This window comes from Wolffia australiana, chromosome 15 (assembly GCF_029677425.1).
Source record: "Wolffia australiana isolate 7733 chromosome 15, ASM2967742v1".
Taxonomy (NCBI): Eukaryota; Viridiplantae; Streptophyta; class Magnoliopsida; order Alismatales; family Araceae; genus Wolffia; species Wolffia australiana.
The window spans coordinates 10145414-10162753 of record NC_135849.1 but is presented as its reverse complement, the minus strand read 5'-3'; the positions used below and the strand labels follow the sequence as shown (position 1 = coordinate 10162753).

General features: G+C 49.4%; 2 protein-coding genes across 4 annotated transcripts; one reads left to right on the top strand and one right to left on the bottom strand.

Moving 5' to 3' along the window:
* Nucleotides 1-352: 352 nt before the first annotated feature.
* LOC144713269 (DExH-box ATP-dependent RNA helicase DExH12-like) lies at nt 353-7859 on the bottom strand. The gene is made up of 5 exons (XM_078587830.1): nt 7686-7859; nt 6689-7456; nt 4320-6602; nt 3821-4210; nt 353-3708 (listed from the first exon to the last, which is right to left on the bottom strand). The coding sequence occupies exons 2-5, from the start codon at nt 7382-7384 to the stop codon at nt 496-498; spliced, it is 6582 nt and encodes a 2193-aa protein (XP_078443956.1). The 5' UTR covers nt 7385-7456; nt 7686-7859; the 3' UTR covers nt 353-495.
* Nucleotides 7860-8365: 506 nt separating this feature from the next.
* On the top strand, nt 8366-12183 carry LOC144713270 (squamosa promoter-binding-like protein 15). Of its 3 annotated transcripts, none has more exons than XM_078587833.1 (10): nt 8366-9078; nt 9188-9384; nt 9459-10018; nt 10112-10186; nt 10268-10375; nt 10443-10560; nt 10624-10759; nt 10856-10994; nt 11067-11615; nt 11677-12183. In XM_078587833.1, exons 1-10 carry the CDS (start codon nt 8600-8602, stop codon nt 12055-12057), a joined length of 2742 nt encoding a protein of 913 aa, XP_078443959.1. In that variant the 5' UTR covers nt 8366-8599; the 3' UTR covers nt 12058-12183. The 3 variants fall into 3 exon arrangements, with proteins under 3 accessions (XP_078443959.1, XP_078443958.1, XP_078443957.1); XM_078587832.1 differs by having other exon boundaries at nt 10835-10994; nt 11680-12183; XM_078587831.1 differs by having other exon boundaries at nt 8367-9078; nt 10835-10994.
* The last annotated feature ends 5157 nt before the right edge of the window (nt 12184-17340 follow it).

The window sequence follows — 17340 nt, the reverse complement described above, 5'->3', positions numbered from 1 at the left end:
GTCGTCATCCTCTTCAATAATACGAAATGTCGTCAACAATAATCATCATCAGTGACAATTGTCATTGTCATTGATGACACTTCTGTCAATGTTGTCAGTAGTTACCTATGCATCAATGTCTGTCATTATCACAATGATAGTCATAGCCATAAGAGATTAGCTGTAGAGAATGTTATTTTTCAATATATTAAATGTAATATAGATTATAAAGTTTACAACTTTTTTTGTTTTTCCCCACTTTTCTGTCCTTCATCTGTCATCTGCCCATTGTCAGCCATTTCTGACTGCTGACTGATGAGGTAAATGTTTTAATTCAGTAACCTGTCTACTTGTCTGGACAATGACAACCATATTTTGGGATAAGCGTCATTAAAAGCCACAAAAAAAGCTACATAGTTGGCTCGCAAAGTGGGGCAAGGCGACAAGTAACAAAGAAATGATAGATATTTAGTCAAAAGTCAGCGATAAAGCCGACAGGGAACTTAGTGAGAGTCATCATTCTTGGTCCATGATGTCATCGCGATCAACTTGGCCTGCCTCTCGGACATCGACATGGAACTCATACTCCTGATCGCAGCCGAGATAGGAGTCGCACATGAAGTAGATCATGTAGGATTTGTCGCCCAGCTCAGCCGGGGCGTCGAAGTTGAGCTCCACCTTGGATCTCCGCTGCAGGGACAGGCGCTTAATGGCGAGCAACTGGTTGCTAGCTGGATCGCCCACCACGAGCCACCACCCCTCCTCCTTAGCCTTGGGGAACCGCGGGGCACACACTGGCCCCACGTCCCCCGACCGTCCCTCGGCATCCCGCTCCAACGTCACCTGCACTGTAATCACCCCTCCAGCACCGATCTCCCCCGGCCGGAGCACCTCATAGGCCATGTCGATGTTGGGGTAGCGGTTGCAGAAACGTGCCACGTCGCGAAGCTCAGCTTCGGACATCTGCAGGAGGCGGCGCCTGTCCTCATCCTCCATCTCCATGAGCTCAAAGACCATCTCCACGGGGCGGCCTGGGTTTTCCTTGCACCGCTTGGCCAAGTCACGGGTGAAGTGGGGTAGCTGGAGCAGCAGAGGGTCACGGTCCCACATGGCCTGGGTCACCATCTGGCTGAGCTCCATCGCAGAGATGGCGAGCGCGAGCCAGCCACTGCTGGATATGACATCAACCATGGCTCGCAGCAACCGGTGAGCACACAGCAACACTTCCTGCTGGTCCACAGCGAGGTTGCCAACGACAGTGTGGCGGGACAGGTGAGCCTGGAGCAGGGCGTTGGCCTTAACGTGGGGGTCAGTGCAGCGAGGATTGTCAAAGGAGAACCTCTGGTGATTGATCAGCTTCCTCAGGGTCTCCTCCTCCCCGGGCCGAAGAGGCAGATGGGCGTATTCAGAGGCCGAGACCAACACCTCAAGCAGCCCCTTCATCTTGGTCTTCTGAGTGAGGGAGGAGCTGAAGCGCTCGATGGTGGTGTAGCTGATGTAGTAGTAGGACGCGATCATGCCCAGGTTGCGGGCAGAGAGGTACATGTCCTCCTCCACGGCGACGCACTTGCTGGCTTCAAGGTCGGCCAGAGTGGTCTCCACCAGCTCGGAAAGGTGGTCAGAGAGATGGCGGTGGCTCACTCCCTGAAGATTGTAATAGTTGGGGTTCTTCGTCAGGCGCCGATACATGAAGGTCCAGGTGATGTAGTCCACCGCATCCTGCTTTGTGAGTACTTCTTCCACAACGACCTCTGCGTTGAGGTGGTCGTGGAGGTAGTGGTGCAGGTGGCTCTCCACGGGGAATGCCTCGTGGAGGAACTTCTTGTAATACTCCTTGCGCGGGGCATGGCAAAGGATGATGCACTTGCCGGTGGCATCCACAAGCGGACGGCTGGCCCGGCCCATCATCTGGAGCAGGTCTGAGACGGGATAGTCAGCATGTGCATTCTTGTGCCCATCGTAGTACTGGGTGCCCATGACTACGACCAGATGAGCGCTCAGGGGGGTGCCCCAGCAGAGGGACCCGCTGGCCACGCACACCTGCACCCACCCTGCCTGGAACAGCTCACGCACCACTTCCTGGTCCATCTCTGCCAGCCCCTCGTGCAGATAGGCGACCCCGTGACGCAGTGTGGCGCTCAGAGCAGAATCCTTGACCCCAGCCAGAAATGGCTCTAGCTCCTCCAGCGGGCGGCGGAGAAAAGTGCTCGCACCAGATGCACCGCCATCGGATGCTGCAGCAGCATACGTGACCAAGTCGATGGCAGTCAGTCTCGCATGCTTCCGGGTGGGAACAAATACAAGAGCAGGCTTGCCATTGCGGGCATGTTGGACGATGGCTGCAAATACTGGCTTGGTCATGGCCTGCATCCGGGCTTCGAAGTTGGCAATGTCAATGCCTTGGATGTGGATCTCCAATGGCACAGGGCGGACACCAGGGGGGAAGTTGAAGAGCCCGTGAGAGGTGGCACCAATCCAGTCGCCCAGGTCCTTGGCGTTGGCCAGCGATGCAGACAGTGCCACCACCCGCACCTGCCCGCCACCCAGATGGCTTGAGACCCGCCGCATTCTTGACACGATCACCTCCAGAACAGGGCCACCCTGGCCCCCGATGAGGTGGAGCTCATCCACAATGTACAGGCTCACCTGCTGCACCGCCTTGAGCTTCTTCCAGCGCCTAGAGAGGGCGTCCCACTTGTCCGGCGTGGTGATCACGATCTGGCTTCGGTCCAACAGCTTCAGGTCAGTCGCTGACTCCCCGGTGAGCTCGGCCACACGCAGGCCCAGGGCCTGTCCAAATTTCTGCTGCCAATCGCGGAGACGCTCTTTGGCTAGAGCTTCCAACGGGGCCACATAGACCACACGCATGGCTTCCCCGGCCTTGTGGTGATTCCTCAGCACGGCAAACTCAGCGCAGATGGTCTTCCCACTTCCCGTGGGTGCTGCCACAAGCACATTGTCATCCGAGTTGTACAGCACAGTGAAGACCTGGGTCTGAATTGGGTTAAAGTGCTTGAACTCTTCGTACAGGGCCTCGTAAGCAGGGTTCCTCAGTGCCGTCACCGGCAGGGGCTGCAAGTCTAGTAGCTCTGTTGGAGGAGGGTACTTTTCAGGTAGGATCAGGTGCCGAAAGCAGACGGGAAGCACTGTCTGGGACCCCAGCCACTTGTCAGATATCACACAGATGAAGTACTGAGGAGGCAGAGGCTCGTAGATGGGCACAGTGAAGTTCACTGTGTGGTCCTCATCGATGAACTGCTTCTTCAGGAGAAAGTATTCATGGTGGAGGACGTACTCCCCATCATTATCCTCCACGATGATCCAGAAGGGCTCGACAAAGCCATGGACCTTGTCATCCCATTGGAAGTCGGGGGTGATGGTCAGCTCAAAGCTCAGAACTGTACGGGTGATCGGCTGCACGTGAGCGGCGAGGTTGAGCTTAGGCAGCTGGTGGATGCTCCTGTGAAGTTGCCTTCCCATCTTGGGGAAACGGATCAGCTCCCCAATTTCTTGAGAGGAGAGGTCGTAGTACCTCTCCCAGGACAGATCCTTCTTCTCTAACTTCATGAGGATTTCATTGGGTATGCCGTGAAACTGGCGGAGGGGCGTCTGCACGCCCCACATTCTCCTGTTCACCATCTTGCACATGTTCAGTGCCTTTTCTGCCAACTGAGCCCACCCTCTCTTCAATGCAATTTCAAAGAGTGCCCGCAACAGACGACCAGCGCTCTGCAACCAGCGAGAAAATGAGTGACCCATTTTGCGAGTAGATTTTCCTTTTTTTATATTTCTCCGAAAGATAATAATTATTTACAGGGTTAGATAGGTAAGAAGAGTGCACCTGGGTAATGAAAACCATGTCAGAAGTCAAGGAAAGCCCCTCAAGCTTCAATTTTGAGATGTACGCCTGAAGAAGAACGTTGATCTTAGCGCTGGATTCTTCCACACTTTCTTTAACGGGAATGGGAACCCGATCGAAGAGCTTCGCCAGCTCCATCTTCTCATCTTGCCTGACACTCACGTACTTGAACTCTTCACTGAGGGAGAACAATCGACAGAGCTCAATATCTCCCATTGTTGGCTTCAGATGCTCATTATAGGTTGATATTGTCCCGTGGGTAATATAGTAGTAACTCGCGATCCTGCCCAGATCTGTCACTTGAAAGTAGCCACTCTTGCGATCGTATTTTACCAGGTTGTTCTTGTCTAAAATACAAGCGGCTGAGTGGATCTGCAGCGTGCCAAGAACAAAGATGTTAGTACATTCGAATTGTATTAAAGATAAAAAACACAGATATTTATTCAAAGATATAAAATTTGAAAAAGACTGGATAGAATACCAGGTCAGCACGTCTCTCCTCCAGATACGGATCTTTCTCAAGAATATCAGCCGCCACACCATAAAGAGTCGGATTTCTAAGCATACGAATGTACAAGTAGGTATATCCTAGCCAATGGCAGGCCTCTCTTGCGTTTTGAACAGTTCCGAGGACAATCTCCGCATTCAATTGATCGGCTAATTTAGAAATGAACTGGCTCTCAATCGGCAGCTGCTGATTCATAAGCGACAGATAATACTGCAATTCACTGTGACCAGTCAGTATTATTCCCTCTCCATAAGAATCATACTGAGGCCTTCCGGCACGGCCAAGCATCTGCATGACATCAAGGGGACTGAGCTCCGTCCATGCTCCCTTCTCTGGGTTATAAATCTGAGTGCCTTTGATGATCACAGTATGCGCTGGTAAGTTGACTCCCCACGCCAGAGTGGCTGTGGATACGAGCACCTGTACGTGGCCCTCAGCAAAAAGCGCCTCAACGAGATCTCGGTCAACCCTAGCCATTCCCGCATGATGAACTGCAAATCCATAGGGCAAGAGATCCTTCAAATCCGTGTTCTTGACAAGATCTGTCTGACTCTGCAGAATCTCCCGGCTGGCACTATCATCCTTGAGGAATCGGCTGAGGGTGTCATTTGCCAAGGCCGTGTCGCGAATTGCTCGAGCCGTTTTTGCCGTTTCTTTTCGTGAATGTACAAAAATTAGAACCTGGTGTTTCCCGGCCACAGCTATGACCTTTTCGTAGCAAATCTCATTCATCAGCTGGAACCGCTGCAAAGGCTTCTTTACTGTAATTCCTATATATTGTTGGGCCAAGGGAACTGGTCGGTAGCTGTTGTCAAAGTGAAAGAGGCCACACACTTTTTGATCCTTCTCATCACTTTTCTTACTCTGAACTCGTAGAAACAAGGCCACGTCTTCATAGTTTGGAAGAGTGGCCGACAAGCCAACCAATCGGATGTGCTCTTTTGTGGTCTCAATCTGCCTGACAGTCCTGGCCACAATGCTTTCTAGCACAGGTCCTCTATTATCGTGAAGAAGATGGATCTCGTCAATGATGAGGAGCTTCACCAACTGGGTGTAAGTCCTGTCCCCAGATTTTCTAGTGACGATATCCCACTTCTCTGGTGTCGTGACAATTATCTGAGTCTCCTCAATCTGCTGACGCGTCAGCGACACATCCCCACTAAGCTCCCTCACAGTAACATTGTATGACTTGAGCCGATTGGATAAGTTCCCGACAACTTCAGCAACCAGGGCCTTCATTGGAGCCACGTAAACAATCTTGTACGCACTATGGTCGAATGAACCGTCTGGATTCTGAACCCGATGAAGAGCAATGGTTTGAAGGATGGCCAACATAGCAACGTTTGTTTTACCAGCACCGGTGGGCGCACACAGGAGAATGTTATCAGGCTTCTTCAGAGCAACTTCATAGACTCTGCTTTGGACTCTGTTTAGCTGTTTCATGCCCTCAAATGCCGGTTGCGCCCACTCGGGCATCTCTGATATCCTCACAAACTTTTCATTATCCTCCATTGGCTTGGGCTTCAAAGCTGGAACATGGACTTCTTCATAACCCTTGTGAGGAGTGCGAAAAGATCCCGAAGGCAGCTCACACTTCTTGTTTGCCATTAAAAGACCTCCCTGGTGGAACATGATGCTGTCGAGGTCGAGCAACTGGCGTTGACCCTTCAACCACCCGCTCTCCACCTCTCGATCAACAGCCCTGCGATATTTCTCGCCGTCATCGCCTCCGTGCTCATCTTTCAATCGTCTTGCTTCCTCTCTAATACCCTTCTCCAAATTTTTCTGGCGTTCTTTTGCAGACGCTCTCGTGGAATGCAACTGTTCCACAATTGCCGATAGACTCGGACCCAAAGCAATCATCTCCTCTTCAATCTTTTTCCTCTCTTCCTGGTCCTCAGCCCTCGCGAGGCGGGTGCACCACACTATCTTCAGTCTGTTCTTCACTAGCAACTTGATAAGATCAAATTTTTCGTAGTCCAACAGCATCACCAGCTGGTTCTCCACGTCCTTGCCCTCTCCCTCAGCAATAATCTTGAGTACATCCTCTGCAAGTTTCCTGCTTTGCTCCGGATCAATCCCTTGGAATGCCTGAGAAATCCTCCTCTGGAGCCAATATGCATCAATATCTTGAACATTTAACGACAATCCTTCATTTTCCTCCTCCATGTCTTCATCATCGATTCCACCCATCTGCATAGCCCCAGCGCCATTGGAGTCCAAACCTTCGTCCTCATCATCAGACTCCTCCTGAACCTGTAGTGAAGAAACAATTTAAGACAAGATTTTGGAAACAACTTTAGACAATCAAAAAATTATCGATGTTTGTGGCCTCAATAAACCTGGTCATAGTCGCTCTCCTCTTCTTCCTCATCCTCTTCAAACTCAACAGCAACGCCAACGTCATCCAAGTCCTCATCCTTGCCATCCGCCCCGGAGGGAGCAGCCGTATCGCCTCCCTCCTGATAATCTGTGATGAGTCTGGCTATAGAAACAAGCTGATCAAAAATCTGGTTTGAAACGGGGTTCAAGAGTTTCTCAATCTCCTTTCTTTTGTCAGGGTTCTTGAGCTTCTCGTTCTTTAAAACAGAGAGCACTTCATCCGCTGCCCCACTGAGGATATCCTGGGGCTGCCCACCAAACTGCTGTTGAATAACACTCAGAAGAGCTTCATAAGCAGCCCGTGTCTCCTTCGTTTTGGGCTGATACATTCCTTCTTCTGCGAGAGAAAGAACACTCTCCTCTTGTAATCGCCTCCGTTTGCTGTCTCTTCGATTTTCGGCGACGGCAGCAGGGTCTCTTTCCTTCTTCTTCTTAGATTTCTTAAGCTTTTCCTCAAGCTCTGGTGGCTTACCTCGATAGGCCCGATCTCCAAAGTTCCTCGGATCGATTTTCCCCCAGAGAGTCTCTGGCTCGCCTGTAGGCTCATGGGTATCTCGCGGGCGAGAGTCTGTGGTCAGAACAAGACTGGAATTTGCGCGGTACTCGTACTGTTTAAATCGGGCATGAGCCTCTGCACCACCGCCGAGATGGGCCATGGCGTCAGTTCACCAGTGCAAATCCGCAAGTAAGTCGTCCTCTAGGGTTAGGCTTCGCGATAGAAGCCCTTCCTACGAAAGACAACAACCCAATGAAGAAGAGCTCAATAACACGGAAAATCCAATGTCATCTCTCGATTACAAAGCTCCCGCAAGAACGAGCAGAAAGCGTAATCCGGAGGGGAATCAGACGAGCAAAATTTTAGCAGCACAACAGCGAGGAAATTTTCAAGACAATTTCTATCCCAAATTGAACATTCCTAAATCAGAACGAACATAGAGAAAAAAAAATGCAAAGTACCTTGAATCGGACGAGGAGGAAATACCGCAAATCCTCGCAACCTTAGAACAGCAGCGACGGCAGCTTTCTACTGAATCGAAACAATCAAAGATCAACAAAAACCCTACAGCATCAATCGATCGTCGGTAGCAACCCGCTCTTCCAAAACCCTAGTACCCCATCAGAAAAACTCAGAAGAAACTTTCAGCTCTTTTATTAGCGAGCCAACCGACTCCTCGACTGACGAACTGCTCGTTCAGCCAAAGTGGGCCGGCCCATTAACTAATTAATGGGCCCATACCCAGTCCAATACAATTAAGCCACACAGACGGACCCGCTTGAGGATCCGATAGCGGGGACCCGATCCGCGAAATTCTCACGGCCACCGTTTCTCCAAGCCCTTTGCCTGACTTTTCAACACAATTTTAAACCCCTCGAGGCTTTTAAACAATCCCCGGAATTAAAAAGGGCTTAAATGAAATTCTACGCCGTCCCCGTTAATTTTGACGTTACGTAAGCCTTCCCCTGGCACTTTGGAGGCTAGTGAGGGCGGCTCACCGCTGGAGCCCATAATCAGTCTTCCATGTATCTCTCTCTCTACTCTCGGCAGGAGTAGAAAGAGAGAGAAGTGACATCCATTGAATATTACGATAATGCCACTAGTGGAGGAAGAAGCGGGGGAGGAGGAGAGAAGAAGCGTCGAACGCCACTTTTTTCCTCGCCCTCTCGTCATCTCAAAACATGGGTCGTCTTCTTCCGCGCTCTGCTCTCAGATCTGCGCTCCGGAAAGGGATGATCATCGGCGGGGGGAGGCCGGTTTGATCGAATCGGAGGTGGGTTTGGCGAGCTCTCCGTTATCGATTTTGTATGGGCGAAGAAGAAGAATCAAAAGGGTTGTGAAATCGTGAAGAGATTTGGGGATTGAAGAGGGGGAAATGGAAGGAGAGGTTGCTCCTCCGATATTTCTCCGGCAAGGGCTGCCGACCCATTTCTTGGCGAGGAAGAGGGATTTCCCATGGCAGGGCCAAAGCCCCAATCTCGCTCCTCCGTCGCAGCCCAGCGAGTGGGAATCAGCGAACTGGGCTTGGGACAGCGCGGCCTTCATCGCCCAGCCGGCCCCCGAGGAACCCCCTTCGAAGAACAAGACGAAGAACGAAGAAGAACGTTTGACGTTGAAACTCGGCGGGCAAGCCTACGGGATGGATGAATCGGCCGCGAGACCCAGCAAGCGGGTCAGATCGGGATCCCCCGGCAACGTGGCCAGCTACCCATCATGCCAGGTGGACGACTGCAAAGCCGACCTCTCCAACGCCAAGGACTACCACAGGCGGCACAAGGTCTGCGAGGTTCACAGCAAGACGACCAAGGCGATGGTGGGCAAACAGATGCAGAGATTCTGCCAACAGTGCAGCCGGTAAGCTTGATTCCCGGCCTTCAATTTCATCAAATTTATCTCATTTTTGATGATTTCGTCTTCAAGATTTCATCAAGTTTCTCTCTTTTTCGATGATTTCGTCTTCAAGATTTCATCTGCTGGCGGAATTCGACGAGGGGAAGAGGAGCTGCCGGAGGAGATTAGCGGGGCATAATCGGCGGAGGAGGAAGACGCAGCAGGCCGACGACGCGTCTTCTCGGCTTCTTCTCCCTCCAACCGGGCAAAACCCAGGCGGCGCTGATCTCGACATTGTCAATTTGCTGGCGATATTGGCTCGTTTACAAGGTTTCTTCTTACCCCGCTCGTCGGAATTCTTCGATCGAATGCCTCTCACTCGATTGTTTTCTTCATCCGCCCAGGAAGCAGCGGCGAGAAGGACTTGCTTCTTCAGCTTCTGAGCAGGGTCAGCGCGATCCCCGCTTTGAATCCTTCTTCGCAGTCGTCTAAACATGGGGGATTCGATCTCAACGTCTGTCAAAGCGCGGAAGATCAGGGTAATTCCTCGGCCGATCTTATCACGATCCTGTCCGCGGCGTTGAAGGCTGCCGACGGGGTAGCGTCGTCTAAATTGGCCGGCGATGCTTGTCTTCCGTCGAAAGATCTCTCAGAGCGTCGTCGTTCGAGCGATAACGCTGGCCCGAGCTTGCAATTGCAGCTGTTCAGCTCTACGGAGGAGGATAGCCCGTCCAGACGGAAGTATCTCTCGTCGGGAAGCAGCTATCCGACGGAGGACAGGTCACATTCGTCGTCTCCGCCCGTCGAACGGAGCCTCTTTCCGTTGCAGTCGACAACGGAAGAGGCTCCGAAACCGGCCGACGGGGCGGCCGTCAGACGCTTGGGCCGTAACGCGTATCTTGCTGGGTATTCCTCGTCGTCTGGCTCCGATCACTCGCCGTCGAGCTCGCACTCTGATGGGCAGGTAGATCTTGCTCTTGTTTTATCCTCTGCTTGATCACAGCAACGTTTCATTGATTAATTGATTGATTGATTGGCTTATTATATGATAATTCAGGATCGGACGGGGAGAATCATCTTCAAGCTCTTCGACAAGAACCCCAGTGATTTCCCCCCGAGCCTCCGCTCAGAGGTTGGACTAACTGAGAAGAATTGATTGATTCTTTGGAAACATTGATTGAATTATTGACTTCTTCTTCTTCTTTTTTCTCAGGTATTGACTTGGCTCTCTCACAGCCCGTCTGACATCGAGAGCTACATTCGACCTGGCTGCGTGGTCTTGTCCATCTATCTTTCGATGCCGTCGTTCGCCTGGGAGGAGGTGCGTTGTTGTACTGCTCGGAAATTACGGAAATGAAACTAATTTTCTTCTTCGTTTCGTCTTGCAGCTTCACGAGGAGTTTCTCCAGAGGGTGACTGCGCTCGTCCAGAGAAGTGAGTCTGATCTTTGGAGGAGCGGGCGATTTCTGGTTCAGACGGACAGGCGGCTGGCATCACACAAAGATGGTATCTTTCTAATCTTCTATAGTTTTTTTTCTCATATTCTACATTAATTGGATTGGTTGGCAGGGAGGATCCGGCTGTCCAAGTCTGGGAGAAGTTGGACAACACCGGAGCTGATCTGTGTCTCGCCGTTGGCAGTGGTCGGCGGGGAAGAGACCTCCCTCGTTCTAAGAGGCCGGAATCTCGGTGCCCCGGGAACCAGGTGGATATAATTTCCTCAGTCTAGCCCTTAATGCCGAGACCCGTCTTCTCACCGATAAAGAAACGGATACTTCAGGGTTCATTGTACTCTTACCAGTGGCGGGTACTTGTCCAAGGAGCTTGCCTCGCCTGCCCGCCGTGGCGCCGAGGAGATCTGCGAAGAACCCACGAGCGTTGATGCCTTCGTCTTCCCTGCGACGCTGTTCTCTGATCACTTCGGTCGTTGCTTCGTCGAGGTGAGAGCAAGCTCTTTCATTGAATTGCACCGTAGATTATTGTATGGTGATGATAATAATTATGAATTGTAGGTGGAGAATGGCTTGAATGGGAGTAGCTTCCCACTCATCGTGGCAGACAAATCAGTTTGCAGGGAGCTCTGCCTCCTCGAACCGGAGATAGAGGCTGACCCTAGGTCGAGAGAAGACGCGCTCAACTTTCTTCATGAGCTCGGATGGCTCTTCCAGAGACGGCGGCGCCGCCCTCCCCTCTCGCTCGACTTTGCCAGCTCGAGATTCAAGTTTCTCCTTGCCTTTGCCATAGACAGAGACCTCGTCGCCGTCGCGAAGAAGCTCCTTGACGATCTCGCAGCAGCGCAGGGCAGCAACAGGGCCTCTGCTGAGGAGACTCTGGCCATGATCGCGGAGATCCAGCTGCTGCACCGGGCTGTAAAGAGAAGGTGCAGGAAGATGGTTGACCTTCTCTTACATTTCTCCGTTGACGACCAAGTCAATGCCTCAAGATTCTTCCCCTTCACACCGGACGCCAAAGGTCGCGGTGGGCTCAGCCCTCTCCATCTCGCCGCCTCCATTCAGGGAGCGGACGACATCGTCGACAGCCTCACTAGTGATCCCCTGCAGGTAAATCAAACCTGAGTATTACCTTAGTTGACTAGTGGTTGACTTTTTTTTTTGGAAACAGAAGGGGTTGACCTGCTGGGCATCGTCGGTTGATGATAATGGGGAGACCCCCTGCGACTATGCCACCATGAGGGGCAACCACTCCTACATTAAGCTGGTGGCCGGGAAGATGGCTGACATCAGGAATGCTCAGGTGTCAATAACGATAGTCAAGGGTGCTGATGCGGCCAAGTCATGTGCTCAGTGCGCGGCAGTGGCCGCAAGGATGGCGAGAACGAGGTCTGCATGGCAGCCACAGGCGCTGCTTCGGCGACCCTACGTTCACTCCATGCTCGCCATCGCTGCCGTCTGTGTCTGTGTATGCCTCTTCCTCCGTGGTGCGCCAGAGCTCGGCTCGGTGGCGCCGTTTGAGTGGGAAAACCTCGGCGTCGGCACGATGTAGATCACGCTGCCTTGTCTCTACTTCCACCACTTGACCGCTGGGCTCCGGCTCCTTCGGAAGAACATTTTATATATGTTGCGGCATCTGGATTATTTTTCCTGATCACGCCAGGTTTTGTTTGCTTCATGCTAGGTTTCATCTGATATTTTACATACGAGTCATGCCATGTCTTGTGGCTAGAGTGAATTTACAAATAAAGTTCACCAGAGATCCCATTTCTGGTATGAGAGACGACGTTCAATAGTTGGTGCACAGGAGGGGACAGGCAAGGTCTTTCTACCCAATTTGTGAGGTCTGGCAGACTGGCCATAGCTAGGCTTTGCTCTTCAGCCCAGTCCTTGACAAGCCTAGTGTTGTTCAGGGTCTTACGAGGAAAGTTCCATAGGCAAAGGCAAGGTCAATAACAAAGGCTTTGGTTTAACTCAGAGCCCGCCGAGCCCATTACCTTGCATGGAGGAGCATCGTCTTACAACAGGGGACAACAGTGTGGGTCTCAATCCTATATTTTATGATCAGGTCTGGTCCTAGCAAATTGGTTCTTTAACAGATCCTTGACTGGTCCAGTCCCAATCGCAGTCCCACAAGGAAACTCAAAGTCAAAGATAAGTATTAAATAAAGTCGAATTCCATCGGAAACTTTTTACCTTAGAAGTAGATGCACTCCTAGCTAAAAGTATGTGCTGGAATGGGATCAGTCTAGTCTCAATGTCTTGGTCAAAGCTTTATTTGAAATTCATAAAAATCAATGCTTCCCATCTAACATTGAGAAAAACTATTCTTTAAACAAGCGTGGATAAGATTCTATATTTTTTTATAAATCAAATGGTCTAAAGAAATATTTAATAGTTATTTGATAAGGTTCTTAAAGCAAGCCTCCATCCTTCCTAAAACAGCAATTTGGGTAAAAAAGGAGCATACACGAAGGAAGAATTAATTTGCAAAGGTGGTAGTGGGTGTGCCCTGAATATTCCATCAAGAAAAAAATACAATCCCTATAAATTTAATAGCTATATGTTTTAATGACTAAAGCCTCATAACGTAAAATCTACAAATTGATGGCCTCATCAGCCAAAACTGTATAAGTAACATTTTTTATCCAACTGAATAAATATACTGATTTTTTTGTCTCTGAAGTTTCATGTATTTTTAATAACTCAATTGATAAGTGACATCTTGCCAAAATAAACTTCATATATATAATACATAAGGGAGTATGATATTCAAATACTCACAATGATTTTTTTGTAAAAAATTCACACAACCTTCAAATCACGTACTTCAATAAATAATTTCAAAACCCTAAAAGCAGTTTTCCAGAAATAATGGATACGATAATGGTATTGGTTTTTGTAGCGATTTTTTGAAAATTATCACTAACCTGACCTGTAAACCTTTTTTTTCTAAGATAGCACAAAATCTAGTTGAGTGAACCATCAGCTAAAAATAAATATTATATCAACTGAAATATTTTAGTAAATTTGCATCTTTCAAATATTAACCCCACCAAACAATATTTTTTAATCGAGGGAAAATCACATCCAACTTACCATTCAAATCACCATGATGTGAGAGAAGAAGAACAAAGAAGATAAGAGAATTGGGAAAAGAGAATGTATGCTTGAAAAATGTGAGAAGAGAGCACAATCAAAGTAAATCATAAAAGCCTATCATAAGCAGTACATAAAATAAATCAGTAGTAAGAGTAGAATGAAAAGAAAAAGGAAAGCATGTAACCTAAGAAAACAGATTTCAATGAGAACACTTGCAATGATGGAGGGAGAGAGATGAATCAAAATTTCATTACCTGCCTCGTAGTCCATGGTAGAGTTTCACACAAGCGTGTTCTGTCTGACTCTGCCAATTCAACCCAATCCACCGATTAGATCTTGTAACAAGCTATAAAGAAAATCACTTTACTCCATTTTCCCTAAAACAAACCAGTCAAACTTAACTATAAATTAAACTATACATTATACTGTAATGCGATGATGACTCTAATGATAAAAGAAAGCGGGATTAGTAAAAATGCTTAGTTGAACTGATATCCTAACAAACTATTCGAGAGTTCAACGATCATATCTCGAATAAGTTCTTAATGGAAATTCTCATAAACTTTGGAAAATTTGGAAGACCTTGAAAGGAGAAGATACTTGTAGAATGAATCATAGAACTGGCTTGGACTTTTACATATATTGTAACAAATATATAACCTAAATGTCAATTGTAAGCCTTATTGGGTCTATTTGCCTAGAACAATGTGTGGCCACCTGTAACCTTTATAACTAACAACACCTCCCTCAAGCTGGGAATGAATATCCATCATGCCTAAATTGTACAACAAAAAGTATGATGATCTCTATAGTGGCCTTTGGTTAGGACATCAGCCAGCTGTTGCTTCATGTTGACAAAAAGAATCTCAAGAATCCTTATCTCTATTTTTTCTAATGGCTGTTAATCCAAATATGATTGGTGCTGTCATACTGAATGTGATCATGGACAATACTAACAGCCAAATTTATTATTGCAGCAAAGTTTTTTAGGTCCTATGAGGGGGATGCCTAACTATTGGAGAATAACCCCTATTTCAAGGACTTCATTTACTATATGTGTGAGGGACCTGAGTGCAGCCTCCGTACTCCGTACAAGAAATGATAATTTGCTTCTTGTTGCACCAGGTAACCAGGCTCCCACCTAGAAGTGATCAATATCAAGTAGTGGATTAATGATCAACCTGCCAACCAGCATTAACAGAGTCAGTGAACATCTCAAGAGTCAATACGTTACCTAGTTGGAATGTGAGGCCAAGGCCAATGGCCCATTCCACTATCAAAGCACTTCGATGTGCACATAGCTTTGATATAAGAGAGTATGGCCACCATTACATTGTTGATAATTAAGGGTTCACATAGCTTTAATACATTTCTCAAACCAGAATTGTGGTGATTGTTCCATACCCTGTAGCGCCTTTCTCAAGTGACACACTTGATAAGTTGATATGTCATTTCTAAATCACCATATAAAAAGACATTTTTTTACATCAAATCATTAAAGGTCCCAAAGTTGATTGGTACACAGGGATATGATAGTTCTAATTGTGTTACTTTTTGCTACATTGTTAAATTTCCCACATATTCGGTTCCATATTTTTGGGTGTTGCCTTGGACAGCCAATAAGGCTTTATAACATTCCAGCTTACCATTTGTCAAATACTTAATGGTATGAACCATGGACATCCGGTCGCCTTCTTTTTTGGTAGCAAGAGGAAATATATCACGTGTGATTGTCATGAAGTGCAACCATTTCAACATTCATTGCATGTTTCCATTGTGGATGATTGATAGTCTCAAGAATAGTGTGATTGTTACCAGTTGAAAATTTAGAAGAACGGTCTTATGTGTCAGTGAAACATTCTTTTAAGTTAGAATACTTTCTAGAGGATAAGTAGTATGAGCGTAGAGTGCCCCTTTGTGGGTGGAGATAATGGAGGGCCAGTTATCAAGGTAGGAAGGGATAGAGATGTCTGAATAGCTGGGAAGAATAGAACTAGGTCAGAATAAAGTGTTTTGGATGCCAAGGGAGGAGTCCTTTTGATGAAGGACGACTAAGGGAGACGGGATTGATGACAAGGGGTGGAAGACGTGGAGCGGCTATGGGAGAGACAACTAGGGAGACGGGTATGACAACGACGGTGGAGGATGGTAGACTGGTTCGGGTAGAGGAATAAAACGGGACACAAATTCACATGTTCGAATTCAAAAACCTAGAACCGATGAAATGATGGTGGTGCAGCACCGTTCCTCGTCGATGGCGGGAGTGCTGTCTTCAACCATCGCGACGATGCCGAAGCACCAAAACCAATTCTCGAATTCACGTTGCGTAAAATCTCTCTAGAGGAAGAATTTTAGCGAAAGGACAGAGAAATTCAAATCGAATCTCACGACGGTGGAAGAGTTCCCGTGGAACACTGGACGAAAAACACTTGACACAAAAGAGTTCAGGCGTACCTTGGCACCAGAGTGCGTGAAGAGGTTGCAGGGAATTCTCATCGTAACGAGACTAGATGCTCCGGGCATTGAATGGCCCACTGGACGAGAGGATTTGGACGTTCCGGGCGTTGGGCGGCCCTGGTGAGGAGCGTGTGGAAGAGCGACGAACACGGACGATCGGTGGGCAGAGGCAATGGAGTGTGCACGGGCAGGATCGCATGGGCGCCGGCGAGGCCGATGTGCGCAAGCGCCGGTGGGTCTGGTGCACGTGGGCATTGGCGCGGCTAGCACACATAGGCGGCCTGGCCGGGGTGACCGGCGCTGGGCGCAGGTGTAGGCGGCCTTGGGCAGCCCTGGGTAGGTGGCCTTGGGCTGTCTAGGGCGGGCGGCCTTGGGCGGCCCTGGGTGGGCGGCCTTGGGCTGTCCTTGGTGGGCGGCCTAGGACGGCTCTGGGCAGGCGGCCCTGGGCTGTCCTAGGTGGGCGGGCAGCCTTGGGCGGCCTTGGGCGGGCGGCCTTGGGCTGTCCTGGGCGGGCGGCCTTGGACGGCCCTGGGCGGGCTACCTAGGGCTGTCCGGGACGGGCGACCTTGGGCGGCCCTGGGCGGGCAGCCTTGGGCTGTCTTGGGTGGGCAGCCTTGGACGGCCTTGGGTGGCAGGCGGCAACGGAGCACCCTTGGGTGGGCGACCGACGCCACATGGCTGAACCCTAGGGCTGACGGACCAAGAGGAAGAGAGGGAAGGACAGAGAGAGAGAGAGAGAGAGAGAGAGAGAGAGAGAGAGAGAGAGAGAGAGAGAGAGAAAGAAAGAAAGAGAGAGAACGAAGGAGGAAGAAGGAAGAGTGGGGAGGAGGTCGGCGACGATGACGACGGCGGTGGCGGCAGCAGTAGTTGGGAGGAGACGGGATAGGGGAGGCTGGACAGTCCTACAAGAAGAGTTAAAACAAACTCAATTCTTGAATAATGACTGCCTAATTGTTTCTTGAAACATTGGCCTATACATATAGGCCTTGGAGGAAAGAGAAAATACAGTTAAAAGAAATAAAATAAAGACGAGCGACGTGACGAACGATGCGTTGTCACGTCACGTCAGGGGGCAGTTCTGGATCTGCCTTTGGCAACGCGTCAGGATGCGTGAAGGAGCGTGCGTGGGTGGAGACGTGCCTGATGCTGGCATGTTGATTTGATCCAGTGACATGTTTGATGCTGATGTGTTCACTTGATCCTGTGACGACGGCGGCATGTCTTCAGCGGTCGTGTTGACTTTCGAGGACGGTGGTGACGCGTCCGGTGTCGATGC

Coding starts and splice junctions, on each gene's coding strand:
- LOC144713269 (XM_078587830.1), bottom strand. CDS start 7,384: ATGGCCCATCTCGGCGGTGGTGCAGAGGCTCATGCCCGATTTAAACAG. Junction 6,603..6,688: donor AGGAGAGCGACTATGACCAG/GTTTATTGAGGC, acceptor TCTTCACTACAG/GTTCAGGAGGAGTCTGATGA. Junction 3,709..3,820: donor ACATGGTTTTCATTACCCAG/GTGCACTCTTCT, acceptor CGCTGGTTGCAG/AGCGCTGGTCGTCTGTTGCG.
- LOC144713270 (XM_078587831.1), top strand. CDS start 8,600: ATGGAAGGAGAGGTTGCTCCTCCGATATTTCTCCGGCAAGGGCTGCCG. Junction 10,760..10,834: donor CTCGGTGCCCCGGGAACCAG/GTGGATATAATT, acceptor CGGATACTTCAG/GGTTCATTGTACTCTTACCA. Junction 11,616..11,676: donor TCACTAGTGATCCCCTGCAG/GTAAATCAAACC, acceptor TTTTGGAAACAG/AAGGGGTTGACCTGCTGGGC.